This window comes from Pangasianodon hypophthalmus, chromosome 1, assembly GCF_027358585.1.
Source record: "Pangasianodon hypophthalmus isolate fPanHyp1 chromosome 1, fPanHyp1.pri, whole genome shotgun sequence".
In the NCBI taxonomy this organism is placed as follows: Eukaryota; Metazoa; Chordata; class Actinopteri; order Siluriformes; family Pangasiidae; genus Pangasianodon; species Pangasianodon hypophthalmus.
In genome coordinates this window covers 9,014,359-9,038,064 of record NC_069710.1, presented here as the reverse complement: position 1 = coordinate 9,038,064, position 23,706 = coordinate 9,014,359, and the positions used below count along the sequence as shown (strand labels likewise).

General features: G+C 40.2%; 1 protein-coding gene across 18 annotated transcripts in view; it reads left to right on the top strand.

The window, feature by feature from the left end:
- si:ch211-285f17.1 (sickle tail protein homolog) overlaps positions 1-23,706 on the top strand; it is a 122,264-nt gene that overhangs the window by 50,658 nt on the left and 47,900 nt on the right. For all 18 annotated transcript variants that reach the window (XM_053236218.1, XM_034307475.2, XM_034307480.2 and 15 more), the window contains one exon: positions 21,003-21,679. In XM_053236218.1, the coding sequence (XP_053092193.1) occupies positions 21,003-21,679 (677 nt within the window). The remainder of the gene's footprint in view (positions 1-21,002; positions 21,680-23,706) is intronic.

Genomic DNA, 23,706 nt, shown 5'->3' with positions numbered 1-23,706 from the left:
TAGATGTTCTCTCTTTGCTCTCTCTGTAAAGAATTTGATTATCAGACTCCCCAAACATTTGTTACTTTGTTTCCTAAGTCTAATTTCAGGAGGATTGGTGTGGACCATGCGTGTCCTCATTCTGTGCTCAGAATAGAAGTCAGAGGCCATTCTCCTGCTTTATTCCTCATCATAATCCTCTCTAATCTCCCACAATGCTTGGGACCAATATAACCATTTCCTGGTGTGTATGTGTGTCTAATCTGCAGTGTGTGTCTAATCTGCAGTCTGGCTTTGACCACCATGCACTAATACCTGTTTGATTTGAATTTTGTCTTGCCTTATGTGTGTTGCTGAGGATTAAACTATTGTGCAAATATTTGTAGTTTTGTGTCTTTACAGCCAGTACTGGCAGCTCTGGTGTTTTCTTTGTTCAAATATCCCAGTTTGATAGGAAGCGGGGGTCAGAGTTCAGGGTCAGCCATTATACAGTGCCTCTGGAGCAGATAGGGTTAAGAGCTTTGCTCAAGGGCCCCAACAGTGGTGGCTTGGTGGCCACCATTACTAAGCCGAGAATAATCACACCAAGGTCTTTTACTGCTGCACATGATGAAACAGAAAGGCCATCCAGAGTCACTATGTAATCAGAAAGCTTACTTCTAACTGCATGTGGTCCTAGTACAAGTACTTCTGTCTTGTCAGAATTAAGTAAAAGAAAGTTAATAAGCATCCAGTGTCTGTCATCTCAACTTTATTAAGATGGTGTCTGTCATCTGGCTTTGCTTACACATAGAATTGTGTGTCATCAGTATAACAGTGGAAGCTAATACCATGTTTACAAATAATTTTGCCCAGAGGTAGCATATATAAAGAAGAGAGCAGTGGGCCTAAAACAGAACCTTTCAGAACACCAAACTTTACCTTAGTATGCATACAGAAGTCACCATTTACATCTACATACTGATAACAATCAGTCAAATAAGGCCTGAGCCAGGAGAGGGCCGTTCCCTTAATAGCTACAACATTTTCTAGTCTATCAAGGAGAATGGTATGATCAGTGGTATGAGTGGATCAGCTGCACTAAGGTCAAGCAGCACAAGCAAGGAGACACGACCCTGACCAGAGGCCAGTAGTAGGTCATTTACCTCTTTAACCGGCACTGTCTATGTGCTATGATGAGGCCTAAATCCTGACTGATGCATTTCATGAATGTTATTCCTATGTAAGTATGAGCCTAACTTCTGTGCTAGAAGCTCTTCTATGATCTTGGAGATAAAGGAGAGATTTGACATTGGCCTATAGTTGGACAATTGCCAGGGGTTGATGTCGGGTTTTTTAATCAGGGGTTTGATAACTGCTAGTTTAAAAGACTTAGGTACATAGCCAGTGCTAAGCAAAGAATTGATTATTTTTAGAAGAGGTTCAATTGCTTCTGGAATTGTCTGTAATTAAAGGAGAGCCTTCTCAGCTACAGGGTGCACGCTTTTTCTCTCCAATTATTTTTCTTTTAAGTGGAGCTACCTTATGTAGCGTGTAGCATGAAGAAGACTCTCCACAGGCCCAGTATAGAAAGCCTTCAGCACCCTGTGAAAGACCTTGAACCTGGCCAGATGTCGTAGATGGTAGAGACACTGGTGCGCCCTTGTCACAAAGCTATTTGTGTGTATTGTCCATGTTCTTTGAGGTGGACCCAAAGGTATTTAAACCTGCTCACCCTCTCGACTGTGGACCCGTTGATCAACAGGGGTGCTGTAGTTCCTCACCTGCTTCTTCCCATAGTCAGTAATCATTTCCTTAGTCTTGGTGACATTCAGGGAGAGATTATTTTGACACCATGTGGAGAGGATGTCCACTTCCTCTAAGTAGGCCTTCTCGTCATTGTTGGTGATGAGGCCTACCACCAGTTTTGTCTGCGAACTCCACCAGCTTGTTGGAGCTGTGTGTGACCGTGCAGTCACTGGTGTAGTGGGAGTAGAGCAAGGGGCTGATGATGCAGCCCTGAGGGGCTCCAGTGCTGAGGGTGAGCGTGGGAGAGGTGTGGTTTTCCATCCCGACCACCTGGGAACATCCAGTCAGGAAGTCCAGAATCCAGTGGCAAATGGAGGAGTTCGGTACCAGATTCTGGAGCAGAGGTGTGAGGGGAAGATGGTGTTAAACATGGAGCAGTAATCCAGCATCCGCATGTAATTTCCTTTCCTTTGGTCCAGGTGGGAGAGGACAGTGTGTAGGGTGTGACTGATGGCATCATCTGTGGACCTGTTGAACCAGTATGCAAACTGTAATGGGTCTAGGCAGCTGGGGAGGAGGGAGCAGATGTATTCTCTGACCAGCTTTTCAAAGCACTTCATCACAATTGAAGTGTGTGTTACAGGACAGTAGTCATTCAGGGAGGTGGGATGGGCGGTTTTGGGGACAGGAATATTGGTGGAGGACTGAAAACGTGGGGACAACATGTGAGGGAGAGGTTAAAAATGGTAGTAAAGACTGGTACTAGCTGGTCAGCACAGACTTTTAGCACACGTCCAGGGATGTTGTCCGCACTGCATGCTTTTCTGGTGTTAACTTTGTGTAGCAACTTCCTCACATCCAGTTCTGAAATGACCAGTCTTTCCTCTTCCCCAGCTTGACCTGATGGTTCATATGCATGGTTTTTCTGGTCTGTGCTGGTGCTGGTAACCTCAAACCGTAAATAGAAGTTGTTCAATTCGTTGGCTAGGGAGGCACTACCGTTATTAATGGTGGGGCTTGGGTTTGTTGTCTGTCACAGTTTGCATGCTCTGCCTGGAATCTGCCTGCTCAAACTGGGTCTCAATCTTGTCCCTGTATTTACTTTTAGCTTCCCTCACCGTTTTTCTCAGGTTGTAGGAAGCCACTATGTATTCGTCCATGTTGCCAGTCTGCAGCCCTGCGTTGTAGGCAGCTGTGCTTGCATTAAGAGCTTTCCACGCGGATCAGTCTACCCATGGCTTTTGATTGGGGAAACAGAACTGAGCACCGCTGCTGTAATCTCGCTGACGTCATCAGAGCTGTGCCAGAACATCTCCCTGTCTTCGTCCTCCAGCGCGGCTTGTAGCGTGGCTTGCGATTGTTCAGTCCAGCACCGCCCCTGCTGCATCACCGGATCTTCCCTCCGCAGCCTTTGTTTATATTTTGGGAGTAGTAAAATGGTGGTGTGGTCTGACTTACCAAGTGGTGGTGTTTTTATTGCCTTATAGCAGTCTCTGTGTTGTGTGCAACAGTGATCCAGTGTCCTTTCTCAACGTGTACTGTAGGTTATGTGCTGACAGAAATCCGGCATGACTTTTTTTCAAGTTAGCCTTGTTAGTCACTGGTAATTACCAGCGCTGCATCCAGGTGCAATGTTTTTGTAGGAGTCCAGCGTCCTTGTGCAGTGTCGATGAAGCAGTGTCTGTGTGTGCCTGAGTGTGCCCTGACATGTATCCGGTTCCTCACGTAGTCTCTTTTTCCTCGTCGTTGTCGCCGCCATCTCAGGAGAGTAAGTCCATTGTTTACCTGGCTCAGAGTGATCTCCAGAGGCCAGTCAGCATAGAAAATGAAAACAGGAATTAGAGTGGTGAGTAAAGTCTATTCCAATGTTGATTAAAGCTTGTTGGTCATATGTTATATGTCCGTGGGCTAACTCAATGATGGTGCAAAAAATAAGGTAAAAAAACAAGGTAAAATACACAAGTTGCAGTGTGGGTTGCGAGCACTAACATAGGCAGCCTCCCTTAGTGGCACCATCTTGTTACTACCAAATGCTACATACTTATTTGGTTTAATCCACGTTTCTGTTAAACACAGTACATTAAACTCCTGATCAGTAATAGTTTCATTAATAATAAGCACTTTAGACGTAAGAGATCTAATATTTAACAGTCCTAGCTTCAGATCAAAGGCTGTGCATGCGGTATGATTTAATTTTATGTTAATTGGGTTACTAAAACAAACTTTCTGAGTATTTCTACATTTATGTTTAGCTCGGGGAACAGACACAGTCTCAATATGTGGGAACCTAAGTGAAGACTCAGTGCAGCTACGTTACAAGAACTATGTCACAGGACCAATCACTGCTGGCAGGGAGAGTTCTTGATGACTCGTGAAACATGACGACAGCATCAAACAGAGGTCCTGGGCCTCTGGGCAGGTGGTCTCCAGGTAGTTAAGGCCTCAAGGGAGGCATTCCTTGGAGGAATGACAACGTACCCTGTGGAGGTGGGACAAGGTGGAGTGACATCATCCCCTGCAGAGTCCGGGTGGGGGACCTGGTGCAGTCAAGGGAACTGAGAGGGGAAAATGCATAGAGATATTGGTGTCGTGAGAGAGGCTAGACAGCTTACCAGGCTTTAATTTTTCAGTGTGAGAGTTCCTCGTGGGGCTCATGGATGGAGGTGCATCTTTAGGAGTGCCAAGAAGCACTGGTTTGTTGCTCCAGCAGGAAAGCCACCTGCCATCATTCCTTTGTGGTGTCAAGCACTTCAGACACTGATTCATTGCATCCTTAGTTGGCAAAGTTTTCTGTAATGTTTAATAATTGGAGTCAGGAAGCAAGTGTGTAAAATCCAGGAATCGTGGTAATGAAACATACCAGGGTTCTCGGTCCAGGCTGACAGGGCGATTACTAATTAATAATTTATAATATACCGCAGTAGACCTGTTAGTAAATTGGGATTCAGCAGTCTTAATGTTTTCTTTTACTTTTAACATACTTTTGTTGCAAAATAACAGGGCACTTTCGAAAGGTGTCCTGGTGTGGCTGTGGTTAAACTGTCTATCTTTGGCCACCATATCACCCAGCCCAGAGACAATAAATTGTTGGTCAGTTTGAATTTTGGGGAAAGCGCAATGCTCAATCATGACACCATTTTGTGATTCCTTGCTCAGTTTCTTTTGGTCTCCTTTCATTTTCATCTGTCAATGTGTTAGGAATGCTTTCCAGTTTAAAAAATGACAAACATCCCCCTTGTAAAATGGAAGATTATATACTGTATGTAAACATGGTTGTAGGACTGAATGTAAAACCACCATGCAGTTTACTATTGCCCCTCAGTCACAGAACCATGGTTATATATGTACATAACTTATCATTCTGTTTAATTTTGTTCTTACCCACCAGGGTAGATTCATTCTGTACTAGGCTCCCCTAGATTCAAGTTAGCATAAATGTCTTAACACCAAATCAATACATTAGTTATCATAAGTGTTGATAACACTTCCTGATAATATACTTCACCAGACAATAATAGATAGCACTCCTGATTAGTACTGATACCTTACCTTTCCTCCAGTGAGGAAGAGAATCACTCAAGTGCAATTGCTTTTCTCTATGCACTGAAAATGGCAGTTTGTACTAATTTCTTAGTACCAAATCTAGATTTCACTGTGTGTAAATGTTCTGTGGGGGATATTGAGGTTGGAGACAGAACATGACTTCAAGAAAATGTTTTACTAGTTTATGCACTCCCAGTAGTCTCCAGTGCACAGACAATGCGGCTATGCATCTTTAGGGTAGACCAGAAAGAGACACTTCTGTGTGTATACTCAGTTAACACCATAAGAGAATGTTCTACTTATTTGCATACAACTGGTGCTTAGATAAGAACACACCCTCTTAAAAGAATGTCTGACACTTTCAAGCAAAATGCAAGTATGCTGGGGTTGCCAGACTCATAATTTCAGGTTGTGTAATTTACTGTGCCACTTTTCATCTGGGACTATGGGTTCAGTCTTAGAGGAACCGTGTTCTGCTCATCTCAAATGGGGTTATAAGTAAACTGGATACATCGTCTGTAGGTATTCCAGATTTGCTGAGCAACCTACTTATAAATTGGCCAATAATCCCTATGCAGGAGTATGCACAGACCCTGGCATGACAGAGGATTCTAAGGTGACTTGCATATTGTTTGTGAATACCCAGTGACACAAACCCAAAGGGAAGGGCTATAAACTAGTAAAGGACAATGAAGTGGAGAAATTTCCTATATTTTATACAAATTAAAATGTGGATCTATGACCTCACCATTTGTGTTTGTTGACTGCTTCCATTATACTTGATATTCACAGTGGTCAGAATGGCAGATATTTTAAGAAAGTTTTAAGCTTCTTAGATCCAGAATGGGGGTTCTCTGCATGCCTTTTTGGAATCAGAATATATCTTGAAAATAACTCGGCCAAACGTGCTCTATCCCATGTACTGTGTGTATTGCCTATTTCTCTGTTGGGTACTGCAACAGAGAATAGCCAATTTGTGTGGGCCTCATGCCTCACATCAACAAAGAAACTTAAAAAGTAATGTATTTTCAGATACAATACCGAGATGCCTCTGTACTTTCAGTGTATCATACCTTGGAAGCGTGGTCATACCCTGGAATCTGATATAAACCATTTTAGTCTTCTTGCCCTGTGGAACTGTTGTGGCCCACTCTATACCCTGTGTCACTCCAGCCAACCACTGTTGTGATTTCTGAAAACCAAATTTGCAGGAATAATAATTTATTTTGTAATATTAAATTTATTTGTGCGTGTGTGATATTCCACATTGCCAAATGAGACACATTTGACTCATCCTTTACAGAGGAAACTTTCATTAATACATTCTATATGATCAGTTCAGAGAAATGACACTCAAACGAATATGAAAATGAATAGATTTGCATTTACTCACTAGTTTGCAGACATGCAATAGTAAGGTGAGCATTTATTTAATACATTCATTATTTATTTCCCCAGACCAAAGACTTGGACTTAATTTGACAGAGAACCATTTTATTAAATTATTGCAATAAATTATATTGTTGGTATTTCAGTTTTTCAGTTACAATATGTTCAAGCATTGTAGCCTGAATTGTATCATTTCTTGTATTTTCCCCATTTATGATTTAGATCACTGTTTAATATTATGTAATAGGTTAAAGAACCAAATATTAATGAAATTATGGATTATGACCAGTACTTACTGTAATTCAAAAATTTAAATTTTTTTTTTTGTTCATGTTGACCATCATTATGGGATGATGGAACACAACACAGTTTGAGTGACTCATTGGCACAACGTGAACTGTATACAATGCTACTACTTTAGTGGATCATCTACTCCATTGACAGCATACCTTTTCAGCAGTTGCTTGGTGTTCTTCTCTGGTTCTTATTGGAGTAGTATCTGCCTAATGACTCTCATTGGTGGAGACTCTTTTTCTATTTCCTCATGCCTCTTTGATGCACCCTGTTTGAATCATGTTTAGTGGTCATTCAGTTGTCTGAATGACCACTATGTTGCCAAAAGTTTGTGGACACTTGACCATCACACTCACTTGTCCTTTTTGAACATCTCATTCCAGATTTAGTCCCTCCTTTGCATTTATAATAACTTCCACTGTTCTGGATAGGTTTTCTGCTGAATTTTGGAGTGTGACTGTATTCATTCATGCACAAGAGCATTATTGAGGTCAGTCACTGATGTCGGGCAAGGAGGTGTGGCACACAGTCAGTTTTCCAACTCATCTCAGAAGTGTTCAGTGGGGTTGAGGTCAGGGCTCTGTGCAGGCCACTTGAGTTCTGCCACTCCAATCTTGGTAAACCATGTCTTCATAAACCTCTCTTTGTATATGGGACATTGTCATCCTGAAACAGGTTTGGGCCCCTTAGTTCCAGTGAAGGCATAATTCTTAATGCTATAGTGTACAAAGACATTCTAGAAAATTTTGTGGCAACAGTTTGCAGAAGACCCACATATGGGTGCAAAAGTCAGGCGTCCACATGCTTTTGGCCATATAATGTATGTTTATTTGTTTCATTTCCCCATACCCCATTATTCTTTAACATGTATGTAATTAATTAATTGGTGATATTTTAATATATTTTTTATATAAGCATAATCTTTCCTAATGTGTAAAAAACTGACCATACATGAGAATGATTAAGTAAAAGGACTTAAAGTAGAAGTAGCACTCTGACAAACTATGAAAGTGTGTGAAATGTCATTGCCCCTTTATGTAAAAGAAAGAACTTTGTGCCAGATTTAAATTTTCTCAGTTTTATTGACTCTTCATTAACATAGGCACACCCACTGACTTCACACTATGTAGACTGTAAAAGTTTACACTTGTGGTCTGGGTGTGCTTGGTGGAAAACGCAAACGCACGCACACACACACACACACACACACACACATACACACACACACACAAACACACATCTCACTCCCGATCAAATCAGATATGTTAACATAGGTTTAATAAGCACATCAGTTTTATCCCTGCATCTGTGCAGACATGCTGTGTGTATGTACTAAGGGCAGGGCCTGAATTTCGTTTTTTAACTGGAGGGGAACTCCCCCCTTACATGGGTCACATGGGGGGATTTAAAGATTATGGGAGGGGGGGGAGAATAAATTTTGACACATTGGGCTAAATTAATAATCTTCATTTATTTATGTCTACAGATTTTAATGTATGGTGGTTTTCAAAACAGCTTAATAACAAAATTTGTCAAGCTCTCCTCCAAATTGACATTTAAGAACTGTATTAAAACTATGTATTAATGCCTTTCAGAATCAGTGAATTTCATATATTCCAGTTTCAGTTCAATTTCTTTGTTTTTGTGAGTGAAGAAGAGATGTTTCAGCTTTCTAAGATACAGCCTAATTATTTTTTTCCTAATATTTAAGCGTTGTGAAATAATCTAGTCAGAGTGTCATTTTTTTTAAGAAAAAAAAAGCTCTCTAAGATTAACCATTTTAGTGAATTATGTTTATTTCAACATAAATTAAATAACAGTTAAGGAAAAATATATTTCATACCAAGCTATTGGCGTCTGCTCGCGGTTGAAACGTGGGTCGTTACATGAGAGATGATGAATATCAGTAAGCAGGAGACTATTTTTACATATTGTATTATGTTCATTCATGTTAACCTTCAATAAAACGTGCATTTTAAGACAGGGAGATGATGATTTACTCGCGCTTCGTTGCTGCTGTGTTGAGTCGGCAGGCGCGCTCTATCCGCTCACACACTATAAAGAGCAAAACAGCATTTAATGTTAGAATTTCGGGATTAAAATAATATAATTTGGAAGCCGATACTATCTTAAGCGCGTCACAAAGCCTTGTGTGAATAAGATGAGTGCGCCGCAGGCCACGGAGAGCACGCCGATGCGCTACAGGGCTCAACAGCAGTCAGAGATGGCCGGTGCAGCGCTGTTTGTGGAATTAAACTCTAAAATAGACAGACTGTTTGAACCAGGGATTTCTTTTTTCGCGTCTGTTGATGTATTTCATAATTTGATCTGAAATGAAGCAAATACGTTTGTGCGGAAACTTCTCGCATTATAAAAGTTAAACTTGTTGGAATGGTTTATTGCAATCCCCGCAATCCCGCGCCGAAATTCAAGCCCTGAAGGGAATATGATTGCAGGAGCAGAGCAGTAACTTTAGCACATAGAGACAGAGAGAATATGAGCACAGAAACCAAGAGTCTTTTAAACCATATTCAGGTCAAATCAAAACCATATGTTTTGATTTGACCTGAACCATGCAACCAGAACCATGTATTTGTAGTAAATATGACATTTTTGAATGTATGTTCAAAACTACTGTAGAATGGGGAAAGCTTTTATCTTTTCGTGTGTGTGTGTGTGTGTGTGTGTGTGTGTGTGTGTGTGTGTGTGTGTGTGTGTGAGGGGGAGAGAGAGAGAGACTGTCTAGTCAACATCTGGATATAATTCTTCCTTTCCACTGGGTCGTATATTTTCCGAAACTGCAGTTGGTGTTGCTTCAATTTGGTTTCAATTCAGGATGCTAGGATGTGATTATAAAATTATTCTTTATGCAACTTTTATACGTGGATCTCTGTTTGCCTAGGAAATATAAAATTGAGCATAAAGCATTTAAGTACTGAACATGTTTTAGGGAATATGACAGTCTTAACACATAGTCTTAATTTTTCCACTGTGTTCCTTGGTACTGTTGACATTTTTAATAAAGAGAACTGTGTGTCTTAGTAACTACATGTGTAAGTCCACACTCACAGAGCACTTTATTAGGAACACTATATTCATACTTGGTAGGGTCTCCCTTTGCTTTGTTCTCAAAACAGCCTCAGTTCCTTTGTGGCATGGATTGCATAAGATGCTGGAAATATTCCTGGTCCATGATGACATGATTGCATCACACAATTCCTGCAGATTTTTCAGGTGCACTTTCATGCTGCGAATCTCTCGTTTTACCACATCCCAAAATTGTTCTATTGGATTCAGATCTGGTGAGTGGGAAGGCCACTGAAGAACATTGAGCTCATTGTCATGTTCATGAATCCAGTTTGAGATGACTTTTGCTTTGTGATATGGGGCATTATCATGCTGGAAGTACCCAACAGAAGATGAGTAAATAGTGGCCATGAAGGACTGCACATGGTCAGCATCAACACTTAAATAGGCTGTGGCATGCAAGTGATGATTGATTGGTATTAATGGGCCCAAAGTGTACGAAGAAAACATTCCCTACACCCTTACACCACCTCCACCAGCCTGGACTATTGACACAAGGCAGGCTGGGTCCATGGATTCATGTCCTTCATGACAGAAGTGGAACCTCACGTGGTCTTCTGCAGTTGAAGCCCAGCCACCATAAATTTTGACACATTGGGCCAAATTAATAATCTTCATTTATTTATGTCTACAGATTTTAACGTATGGTGGTTTTCAAAACAGCTTAATAACAAAATTTGTCAAGCTCTCCTCCAAATTGACATTAAGAACTGTATTAAAACTATGTATTAATGCCTTTCAGAATCAGTGAATTTCATATATTCCAGTTTCAGTTCAATTTCTTTGTTTTTGTGAGTGAAGAAGAAATGTTTCAGCTTTCTAAGATGCAGCCTAATTATTTTTTTCCTAATATTTAAGCGTTGTGAAATAATCTAGTCAGAGTGTCAGATTTTTTTTTATTTTAAGAAAAAAAGCTCTCTAAGATTGAAAACCATTTTAGTGAATTATGTTCATTTCATTATTAAGGAAAAATATATTTCATACCAAGCTATTGGCGTCTGCTCGCGGTTGAAACGTGGGTCGTTACATGAGAGATGATGAATATCAGTAAGCAGGAGACTATTTTTACATATTGTATTATGTTCATTCATGTTAACCTTCAATAAAACGTGCATTTTAAGACAGGGAGATGATGATTTACTCGCGCTTTGTTGCTGCTGTGTTGAGTCGGCAGGCGCGCTCTATCCGCTCACACACTATAAAGAGCAAAACAGCATTTAATGTTAGAATTTCAGGATTAAAATAATATAATTTGGAAGCCGATACTATCTTAAGCGCGTCACAAAGCCTTGTGTGAATAAGATGAGTGCGCCGCAGGCCACGGAGAGCACGCCGATGCGCTACAGGGCTCAACAGCAGTCAGAGATGGCCGGTGCAGCGCTGTTTGTGGAATTAAACTCTAAAATAAAGACAGACTGTTTGAACCAGGGATTTCTTTTTTCGCATCTGCTGATGTATTTCGTAATTTGATCTGAGATGAAGCAAATACATTTGTGTGGAAACTTCTCGCATTATAAAAGGTAAACTTGTTGGAATGGTTTAAATTATGTGCAATCCCCGCAATCCCGCGCCGAAATTCAAGCCCTGAGTAAATTCATCACAGTTTTTGCAAGAAGTCCGGCTGGTTAAAATCTATCCGCTGTCCACTGATGGAGTCCTGAGTATGAAGGTGCTCGTGGCAACTGCAGCCCCAAAGCCACTACAGCAATCGCAGTCCCAAGCCATTACAGTACAGCTCCCCATATGTGATCCCCAAGCCATCTCCACAGCCCCCAGGTGGCACCATCCCCGGCAATCCAAATGGTTCTTCAGGCCGTCCATATGGGGCCACCCCCAGCAGCAGCAGCGCGCGATCTCAACCGATGAGAGCTCCAACCAGAAGTAGGGCATCAGGATGGGTTAGGCAGGTCCGGGGAGCAGAAGGGGTCAGGATCACCGGCATCTCAGAAGTAGCATGTGTAGCTCGACAGAGAGTGAGGGAGAGAGAGAGATGGAGAGAGAGGGAGAGATTGTCAGGTAAGCTTTTGTCCTCTAATGGTTAAGGACAATGTACTTTGTGTGCAGAGTGCAAACATGGACTGCGGCAAGACTAGCTATGACAGCATAACTGAAAGGGAGAGCCAGAAGCTAACACAGACATGAGGGCACCCTGGGACATAAGGCAGCCAGCCACTCCACCGTCAACAAACCTGAGTGAACACGTGAGAGTGGGGGGGCGACAGCATCCAAACATCCCAGTTCACCACAACACTCTATGCCTGTGAACCCTCCAGAACTGCTCCTTTACCTAAGAAAAAACTATTCACAAAAGGCTTGACTAAACAAATATGTTTTCAGCCTAGACTTAAACACTGTGACTGTGTCTGAGCCCCGAACACTAATTGGAAGGCTGTTCAATAACCGTGGGGCTTTGTAAGAGAAAGCTCTACCCCCAGCTGTAGCCCGCACTGTTCGAGGTACCAACAAATAACCTGCACCTTTTGGTCTAAGTAGGCGTGGCCGATCATAAAAGACCATAAATTCGCTCAGGTACTGTGGCGTGAGACCATTTAGTGCTTTATAGGTCAATAGTAGTATTTTATAATCAATACGAAATTTGACTGGGAGCCAGTGCAGTGTGTATAAGATAGGGGTGATGTGGTCATATCTTCTAATTCTAGTAAGGACTCTTGCTGCTGCATTCTGGACTAACTGGAGCTTGTTTATGCATCTACTGGAGCATCCAGACAGTAAGGTATTACAATAATCCAACCTAGAGGTAACAAAAGCATGAACTAATTTTTCTGCATCGTATAGTGACAATATATTTCTTATTTTAGCAATATTTCTGAGAGGAAAGAAAGCAATCCTAGTTATATTATCTACATAAGCTTCAAATGAAAAACTAGAATCGATATTCACACCAAGGTCTTTTACTGCTGCAAATGATGAAGCAGAAAGGCCATCCAGAGTCACTATGTAATCAGAAAGCTTACTTCTAACTGCATGTGGTCCTAGTACAAGTACTTCTGTCTTGTCAGAATTAAGTAAGAGAAAGTTAATAAACATCCAGTTTCTAATGCCTTTTACACATTCCTCAACTTTATTAAGCTGGTGTCTATCTTCTGGCTTTGCTGAAACGTACAACTGTGTGTCATCAGCGTAACAGTGGAAGCTAATACCATGTTTACGAATAATTTTGCCCAGAGGTAGCATATGTAAGAAAATAGCAGTGGGCCTAAAACAGAGCCTTGCGGGACACCAAACTTTACCTTAGTATGCGAAGAGAAGTCACCATTTACGTTTACAAACTGATAACGATCAGTCAAATAAGACCTGAGCCAGGAGAGGGCCGTTCCCTTAATGCCTACTGCATTTTCCAGTCTGTCGTGGAGAATCGCATGATCAGTGGTATCAAAAGCTGCACTAAGGTCAAGCAGCACAAGCAAGGAGACACGACCCTGACCAGAGGCCAGTAGTAAGCCATTTACCACTTTAACCAGTGCTGTCTCTGTGCTATGATGAGGCCTAAATCCTGACTGATACATTTCATGAATGTTATTCCAAAATCTCTGAGATAACATTTTTTCCCCCATTCTGATGGTTGATGTGAACATTACCCGAAGCTGCTGGCCCATATCTGCATGATTTTATGCATTGCACTGCTGCCACACCATTGGCTGATTAGATAATTGCATGAATGAGTAGGTGTACAGGTGTTCCTAGCAAAGTGCTCTGTAAATGTATATACAAAACTCCAAATACAACTGTTTTTTAATTAATACAGAATTTTTCAAGAGAGACTCAAGATCCGAGAATCAATTTTTTTTTCATCCCTATATATTGTAAATACTACTGGGTGTAGATTTTATGTCACTTTTAATGGCACTAAATATGTGTGTGCGTGTGTGTGTGTGTGTGTGTGTTTGCCTTATTGTATTACCTTGTTTGACAGTCTAGGAGGACACACCCATCCTTTTCTCAGGCGATATTGTTACCCTTAGTCCCATGGGACAAATTTATGTGACTAAATTTACTTCAATCCAGGCCAACCTTATTTTTGAGTTCTTCAATACATTGCCTCAAAGTAATTTTGCAGAGATCCAGGCCCTTAATGAGCCTTCCACATTGCAAGGTTATTATAATAACATACTGAATAGTAAGATTTGAAAAATGTTAAGTATTTAACCCTCATGTTCTCTTCTCTGCTTTGCATTGAACATCCCAGTGATTCTTGAGATTTGTATAGAAATGGAATACAATTATATACAGTCCATTTTAAAATAAACAACATTTCTTTATTAGCAAACATGTAACTAATTCACCTGCTGATAGCAGTGTATGTGTACAGATTTGAGTGTGTGTACAGAGACTGACGGAGACCAAAAGTACTTATTCCATTTCCTTTCAGGTGGAAAAAATCCCTATGGTTAAAAAAAAAAAAATCATGTTCCGTCGTTTTGTCTGGAACAAAGTTAAAGATTTAAGGTGTAGTTAACTTTGTGCTCTGCAGTGTTGCTGAGCTAAAGTGACCAGAGACATGGGCCTCACCTCTGCTGGGTGTGGTTCTGGTTCAGCATCTGACTCAGTGCTGAAATAAAGCCTTGATTGTTAGAAAAGAGAGCAGCACAATGAGTGATTGACTGTCTGACCTTTCAAAGAATACCATGAAAAAAGCTACAGGTCAAAAGGAGTTTTAGATTGTTTTTGCTTTTGTCTCTGGTTGGTGCTTAAGAACTTTCAACACAGATGTGAAATATAAACGTATCGGTCATTTATTTACATTCAATCCAATATATGTCTTTCTCTTATATAAAAAGTAGTGACCGTGTTTCATAGTTAAACGGTTCTAACATTATTTCCAAGTAACATGATGTACCAAAAATGTGATGAGTTGTATGTTTGTAATACAGTGCATTTATCATACTGTTCCACCTCAGTGTAGATTATGTGATCAAACCCATTATTTGATAGAATGATATTAATATTTCTCATATAAAAGTCATAAAGATTTTAAGCAGTTACCTGAATTCACATGTGTATATATGTCTTATTATGGTATTAAAGAATACTTTAATAATCTAGTACAAACAACAGTACATCATATTTAATGCCAGAACACAGACACACTGAGTATCGTTCCAGCTAGTTTTACCTTCAGGTATGTTAACACATTCTGCTAGTATCCCTGCTTACACGGTTATTCCTGTTGCTCCTCATTGCTGAGGCAACAGGAAGGAAACATGATTTTGTCTTTTACTAATGTTCTTAAGCATTCTGGGGAAGATTTGTAAAAATTAACAACCACAGTCTCATAGCAAATTTCTCTCTCCAAATATGGAGAAATGCTTGTGGCACTTCTCATTTGGTTGAGTCAGCATGGCTCAGTGTGTGTTGCCTGTGGAAGACTGCAGGAGTTAGAATCATTTATGTGGTGTCCCAGAACACATTTACCTACCCAGCATTCTCTCTCTCTCTCTCTCTCTGTCATTTCACATGTCTAACACACAAGTAACAATGTAGAGTGAGAAAGCCAGCACCAGAGTTCAAGAGCTGGTTTGATACTGGTTTGCTAGATCATGGACTAAGAATACCATCAGTTTAAAAACTGTTGGGGAGGTAATAAAGTAAAAAGCACACAGCCAACACTTTTTTTAAGTTCTAATTTAAGTACTTTAGAAAGAGTTACAGTGCTCTCCGCTAATATTGGCACCCTTGGTAAATATGAGCAAAGAAGGCTGTGAAAAGTTGTCTTCATTGTTTAACCTTTTGATCTTTTGTTAAAAAAATTCACAAAAATACTCTGCTCTCATGGATATCAAGCAATTGCAAACGCAAAGATTTATTTGCAAAAAAAAAAAAAAACTTTGTTAAATATATGTGTGACACAATTATTGGCACCCCTTTGAATTCATATGGAAAAATATAATTGAAGTATATTACCTTTTGATATTTTACATTTTTTAGTACACCTCGGTGACTAGGAACAGGAAATTGTTCAACCATGACTTCCTGTTTCACAGGGGTATAAATATGAGGTAACACATAGGCCAAATTCCCTTAGTCATTCAGCACAATGGGTAAGACCAATATAACTGTCATGTGCGGCAAAAGGTTGTTGAGCTTCATAAAAAGGGAAGTGGCTATAAGAAAATAGCAAAAGCATTGAAAATACCCATTTCCACCATCGGGGCAATAATTGAGTTCCAGTCAACTGGAAATGTTATGAATCAACCTGGAAGAGGACATGTGTCTATATTGTCTCAACGTACTGTGAAGAGGATGGTTTGAGTGGCCAAAAAATCTCCAAGGATCACAGCTGGAGAATTGCAGAAGTTAGTTATGTCTTGTGGTCAGAAAGTCTCCAAAACTACAATCCGACATCACCTACATCACCACAAGTTGTTTGGAAGGGTTTCAGGAAAAAAGTATCTACTCTCATCCAAAAACAAACTCAAGCATCTTCAGTTTGCCAGACGCTGTTGGAACTTCAAATGGGATCGGGTTCTATGGTCAGATGAAACCAAAATAGAGCTTTTGGCAGTAAACTCCAGAGGTGGGTTTGGCGCACACAGAGAGGTAGCCATATGGAAAAGTACCTCATGCCCACGGTTAAGTAATGTGGGGGCTTCCTAATGGAGGAATGGTCTCAGATCCTTTGCCATGTATTCTCCAACCTCATCAGGCATTATAGGAGAAGACTCAGAGCTGTTATCTTGGCAAAGGGAGGTAGCACAAAGTATTGACTAAAAGAGTGCCAATAATTGTGCCCCACAAATTATTATAATTTTTTTTTTTTTTTTTAAAAACCTGTGTTGTGTTTGCAATTGTTTGATGTCCATGAGAGCAGATTATTTTTGTGAATTTTTTTGAACAAAAGCTTAAAAGGTTAAACAATAAAGACAATTTTTCACAGCCTTCTTTGCTCATATTTACCAAGGGTGCCAATATTAGTGGAGGGCACTTTAGACATTGTTTGAGGACTGCCAGTGACTCAGCTATTCGGACATCTAGGGGAAGCTCATTCAACCACTTAGGTGCCAGAACAGAGAAGAGTTTTGATGCATGCCTTCCTTGCTTGCATCCCTGATAGATGGTGGGACCAGTCGAGCAGTGCTAGAGTTTACATGGCTCTTTAGGGAAATAAGTGCCTTGTGCAAACTTGTTTTTGCAGTAATGTGTGTTGAAACCTAAGCTTTTAAGAATGTGGTTTATAAAAGCAAATTCAAACTAAATTGATCTTCTTTACTGTTAGCTTCAGGTTATGTGGAACTTAATGTAGAATTTCGTGGTGGAAGACATATGTTGATAATTGTGTTTTAAAGCATCAAAATGTGTTGCACTGATTTATCTCCTGTCTGTAAGATTATTTATGTGGCCCCAAATGATGTGTAGTTAAAAGCTGAGATCATAGCCATTGAGATCTGATATCTGTATCATATTAAATATAAAAACATGGGGTTGGCAAATCCATGGCAGCATGAGTGACTGCCAAAAGCTACGAAGATGATTAATTTTTTAATTTTGTTATATTTTGTTTGATTTCATTAAAATGGATTAAATTTACTTTTTTGGCTATCAATCCACACAGTGGAATGACAAACTAAAACAAGGTTTTAAATTTTTTTTGCAATTTTATTAAAAATCAAAACTGAAATCTTTCATTTAGATAAACATTCAGATCCTTTATTCAGTGATTTGTTATAAGCAATTTTTGCAGCACTTACAGCTTTGAGTCTTCTTAGGTAAGTCTCTACAAGCTTTACACACCTAGATTTGGGCAGTTTCTCTCATTCTTCTTGGCAGATCATCTCATGCGCAATCAGGATGGATGGGGAATGTCTATGAACTGCAATCTTCAGATCTCTCCACAGATATTCTATAGGACTCATTTCTGGGCTTTAGCTGGGCCACTCAAGGACAGAGACTTCCAACACTGTTTTGTCTGTATACTTCAGATCATTGTGCTGAAAGGTGAAACTACACCCAGTCTGACATTGTGTGTCCTCTGGAGCAGGTTTTCTTCAAAGACCTTTCTGTGTTGGGCTTCATTCATCTTTCCCTCAATTCTGACCAGTCTCCCCATCCTTGCTGTCGAGAAACACCTGCACAGCATAATGCTTCCACCATGGTATTAGTTACTTAATGAGCAGTTAAGTTTTTGTCTCATCAGAGCAAAGAATCCTTTAATCCTTAAGTGCCTGCCATATGCCTTTTATTCAGGAGTGGCTTCCATCTACTCTACTGGGCTGATTGGTGGAGTATTTCTGCAGGTCCTGGAGGTTCCAAAATTCTTTGATTTGACAATGAAGGAACCCACTATGTTCCAGGTCTACACACGGAGGTCAACAAAAGTATACAGGAGATCCTTGAACCTTATGTCTTATCTTTTGAGCTGACATCCGCTGTTAATTGTGGGATCTTTCTAAGTCATATCCAATCAGTTGAATGTGCCACAGGGGGGACTCCAGTCAAGTAATAGAGACATCTCAAGATAATCAAAGCAAACAGGATGCACCTGAGTGCAATTTGGAGTTCTTTGCCAAGAGTGTGAATACTTAGCTAAATTGAATATTTCAGTTTTTGATTTTTTTTAATACATTTGCAAAACTTGCCCACTGTATGTTTCAAGCTTAGTATCCGAGTTCTCTTGGCATTATGTATTCCATGTGAATAGTGTACATTCCATGAAAGGTTCTGTAAACATTCTTGATACGGTTATGTCACTGTATATGCAACAATTTATCCCCAATCTTTAGTTTTTTAGATAACCCTTATGATCTGTTCCACTTAACAATTGATCCCATTGACCCTTTCATTTTAACCCATTCACTCCTAATCTCTTGATTTCTATAGCAATGCATCTATGAACAGTATTTTAAAATACTCCTTATATTATTTTGCCTTCAGTGATTAGTAATACTTATTACATACACCCATGAAAATACAGTCAGGCCCATACATATTTGGACATTGGCAAAATTGTTATTTGTTAATTGTTATTTTAACACAGTATATTGGAGTTAAAATGAAAAGATGAATATATAAGCACAAAGTACAGACTTTCATCTTTAATTTGAGGCTATGAAGATCCAAATCAGGAGAACTGAGTAGGAATTACAGCACTCTGTCACTGCTAGTGATGCAAGCCATCATTACGCTGAAAATCATCCCAGTTCACCACAACACTGTGCCCATGAACCCTCAAGATCTGCTCCTTTACCTAAGAAAAACTTCACTAAAGGCTTGACTAACCAAATATGTTTTCAGCCTAGACTTAAACACTGAGACTGTGTCTCAGTCCCAAACACTAATTGGAAGGCTGTTCCATAACTGAGGGGCTTTGTAAGTGAAAGCTCTGCCCCTTGTTGTAGCCAGTACTATTCGAATTACCAGCAAATAGCCTGCACTCAGTATCTGGTGATGTCTGTGGGTTCCAGACTATAGGCAGTAATTGACTGCAAAGTATTTGCAACCAAGTATTAAAAATTACATTTTAATTTATGATTGTTAGTTTGTTCAGTTACATTTGTTCCCATTAAAAAGGGAGCCACATATGAAAGTGCTGTAATTCCTACACCATTCACCTGATTTGTATGTAAATGTACTTAAAGCTGAAAGTCTGCTCTTTCACTTTTGGACCATATTCATTATTTAATTTAATTGTTAATGTCCAAATATTTATGGACCTGACTGCATATAAATAAATAAATCTCTTACAAGAATTGGATCCTCCTTATAGCAGATGTATGCACAGTTATGAGAGGTACAAAAATAGTCATAGTAATATTATAATGTAACATTAATGTGATCTTTTTTAAAATGATACCGTATGTTCATTAGAGAAAGTCATTTTAAGACATTTTAAATTTATTGAATGCTATTTACTAATTACCTCTTTTTATTGACCAGTGATTTTAGAAATGTTGCCATTTGTCAGATATAAGCTGATGTTCCATTAATTTGCTTGTCTTTCTAGATGTTGTGGGTAGCTGCATGCTCACGGGCCAATTTAGATCCATAGAGTTGTTATTATTACACCTAGTGGTCAAAATGGAAACTGCAACAAGCAGTAATAGAGGAATCATGCTGCCCCATGCTTGCTCTTTGTACATTTTCAGTAAAGGAGAAGCATCACACAGAACAGTTAATGGCAGGGTTGACAGAGGGCTAGTTTAAAAAATATTCTGTGCCCACTGAAGTCATGTTTTATAGCAGATAAATCTAATAAATTTCTGCCAAAAAAGATAAATTGTCAGTCTAGACAGTGTGTCTATGACGTACAGAACCATCGCTAGTGTCGGTACATAAGAAATTCATGCACACTATGGTGACCTTTTTCCCAACAAAAAGGTTGAGAAAAAGAAGAGAAACCGTGTCTCCGTGTTCTAGTGCTCAAATATTTTGGGTTAGTTTCAATTAATTTTTATGGTTTTGTGTGGAGATGCAGTTGGCTAGTTGGGTTGGAAATTTTGCTGAAACTTGGCAACCCTCGTTAATGATATTAGCTCTACTGTTTTTGTCTCAAACATAATGACATGGTGACAGGAAACAGACACAACAGGTGTCAAACAGTTGAACAAAGGTGTATCTAAAAATCTTCAGAATGAACTGCTAGAATGTATGCTGGATGACTATGTTGTTGACACTTGACTGTCTATTACCGTGTGCCTACTACTATAAAAAATTAACTAGGTAGTAATCTGTAGCATAAGTCAAGTGTGGTGGCCTTTTTACTTAATTGTGTTTGAGACTATGTCATTATTAATGTTGTCATGAGCCTGTACTGGAGAAAAGCATTAAAGTATTATTTTAGAAGAATCCAAAAGTTAAATGAAAGGAAAGTAAGAATGAAATGGCCTGGTGTACCCTGAACAAAACATAAGAGTTATACCAGCATTTAGCCAGCTGGAGACTTTTCTTATATACATTTGTTACTTGGGACAGCAATATTTCCAGCAAAGTAATGTTTTAATATGGAAATATCTTCTTTCTTCCCTCAGATGCACAGAGAGGCAATGTACACATGTCGAGATGCTCCTCCTCTGATACGTCAGACATCAAACAGCCCATCTATGCCCCCTACTCCCCACTTGATAACTGTTTTGCCGTCACGCATCCCTTTTGGGCCCCGCTCATCAGGGGGAGGATCCACCGTGCCTCGTGAGAGAGCAAGCCACCCACTGGCCACACCCGCTCGCTCAGCTTCACCATGCCCCAGTGCCATCCTTGAACGGCGTGATGTCAAGCCTGATGAAGATGTCTCTGCCAAAGGCATAGGGAGGGCAGGAGAGGGAATCTACAGTGATCCCTTTCTGTTACATCACCATGCTACACCATCAGAAACACTGGAACAAGGCTACCATCGCACTTCTATCCGTTCTTATGGCATTTCTGGAATCACTATGGAGCCATCAGAGCATCACTCGCTGTTTCGGCAGAAAAGTTGGAAGACTCCACCCCCGTCACCGCACAGGATGGGCGAGATGAGGATAATTGACATCCAGGCCAGCCAATCTCAAGGCACTTTGGGTCTTGAAAGATCTTCACCGGTCAGACAGTCATTTAGAAAGGAAGGGCCTATTGCTGTGGATAAGGTCAGGAATGCAGTGGGGTCCCCTGTGACGTCTGATCTTCAGGGTAATGGTCCGCAGGCACCGCCTGGTGAACCTCAGACACGGTAAGTGCCTTGGGGAGAAAAGAAGGATGGACCTGCGTACATATAACTCCTTAACATCATCATGCAATTAAGCATACTAAACCTGAATTAATGCTATAACTCAATATATTCTTCCACAACAAACTGTAGGGGAAATGGGTCTGTTTATACAGGAAGCACTAGAAATACAAGGTACATGCCAACATTATAGGTGCGTCACTGTAAATTGAATTGATCAGTCTCATAATCAGTCTCATTAAATCAGTCTCATAGAATATCCCCTTTTCATTTAAAAATTTTAATTAGAAATTAAAATAAACTTTCAATTAAGTCAGAAGGACTAAAACCTTAATTTTAGCAGAAAGCAATAATCAGTGACTTGGTTTCTGAAGGCTTAGTTCTGAATAGTTTGGCTTCTTGAATTATATCAAAGTAATAACCAAAAAAACAAAATGTTCAGTAAAAATGTGGTTAAAAAACAGAGATGTTAGTAAGCACAGAGTGAGATTGCTTGTAAAGATAGAAAGAGATCAGTGAGGGAAGGGAGATTCTTGGCTGTGTGTGCAATTCCCTTTGTTTAACAGAATGTTGATTTTAAAGGCAGTTTACAGATTCAAAATCAGAGCAGTTGAGACTATACACAACAATAGGAAACAATACTATCCTTTGCTGTCCACCTGTACACTTGATGGTTTGTGGACACCTGACCATCACAACCATATGTGCTTTCTGAAAATCCCATTCCAGATTTAGTCCCCCTTTGTTGTTATAATAACCTCCACTATACTGGGAAGGCTTTCCACTAGATTTTGGAGCATGGCTTTGGGGATTTGTGCTCACTAATGCTCTTGTGGCTGAATGAGGTCAGGCATTAATGTTGGTTGAGGGAAGTCTGGGGCACAGTTGGGATTCCAGTTCCAGAGGTATTCATTGGCGTTGTGATCAGGGCTCTATGCAGGCCTGTTGAGTTCTTTCACTCCAGCCATGGCAGACCATGTCTTCATGGACCTTGCTTTGTGCACATGGACATTGTCATACTGGAACAGGTTTGGACCCCTTAGTTACACTGAAAGGAAATTGTAATGTTATAGCATACAGAGACATTATATGTCTTTGTGACAGCAAATTGGGGAAGGCCCCTGTCTTCATGTATGTGTTCAGTTTGCAGTAGGTGGTTTACAATAACACTGGGAATCGCTGATGAACTTCCAAGTATTACAATAGCTGTCAAGTTTGACGATTTAAATGTCTGTCGGGAAAAGTGGTATCTGCAGCTATAATAGCAACAAAACTAAAGGGTGTTGTCTTGTAATATGTTTTCACCTATTTTGCATTTTATACGAGCCTTAATAACCTGCTGTCTGACTTCGGAGCAGAGCAACAAATCATCGTTCTCTGATGTATCTTAGCTTTTCTTTTCCATGCTGCTGAACAGATAAAGCAGTGAATGTGTTTGGTCTAAAAATGTGAATAGAGATTTAAATTAAGAAAAAGACAAACACGCAATGCTGTTTTGTAGCATTGATTGATATTACACTGACGAGTAATGTGATCCATTCTCTTGTTGTGGTCCCAGGGTTAGACCAGAGAGAAATGTGAGCTTTTGCTTTGTGGCCACATCGCACGGCAAGAGAATGAACTAAGACTGATGGATTCTTGTTGATGGTAGTGTGAGTGACATATTGGGTTGCATCTGAGTGACTTTGACAAGGGCCAAATTGTGATGGCTAGAGGAGTGGGTCAGAGGATCTCCAAAACGTCAGGTCTTGTGGGGTGTTCCCAGCATGCAGTGGGTAGTACCAACCAAAAGTGGTCCAAGGAAGGACAACCGGTGAACCGGCGACAGGGTCAAGGGCACTCAAGGCTCACTGATGCGCATAGGGAGCAAAAGCTAGCCCATATGGGACTGTGTAGCTGCAGACCAGTCAGAGTGCCCATGCTGACCACTGTCCACCATTGAAAGCTCAGCTGCAGTGGGCATGAGGGCATCAGAACTGGACCATGGAGCAACGGAAGAAGGTGGCCTGGTCTGATGAATCATGTTTTGT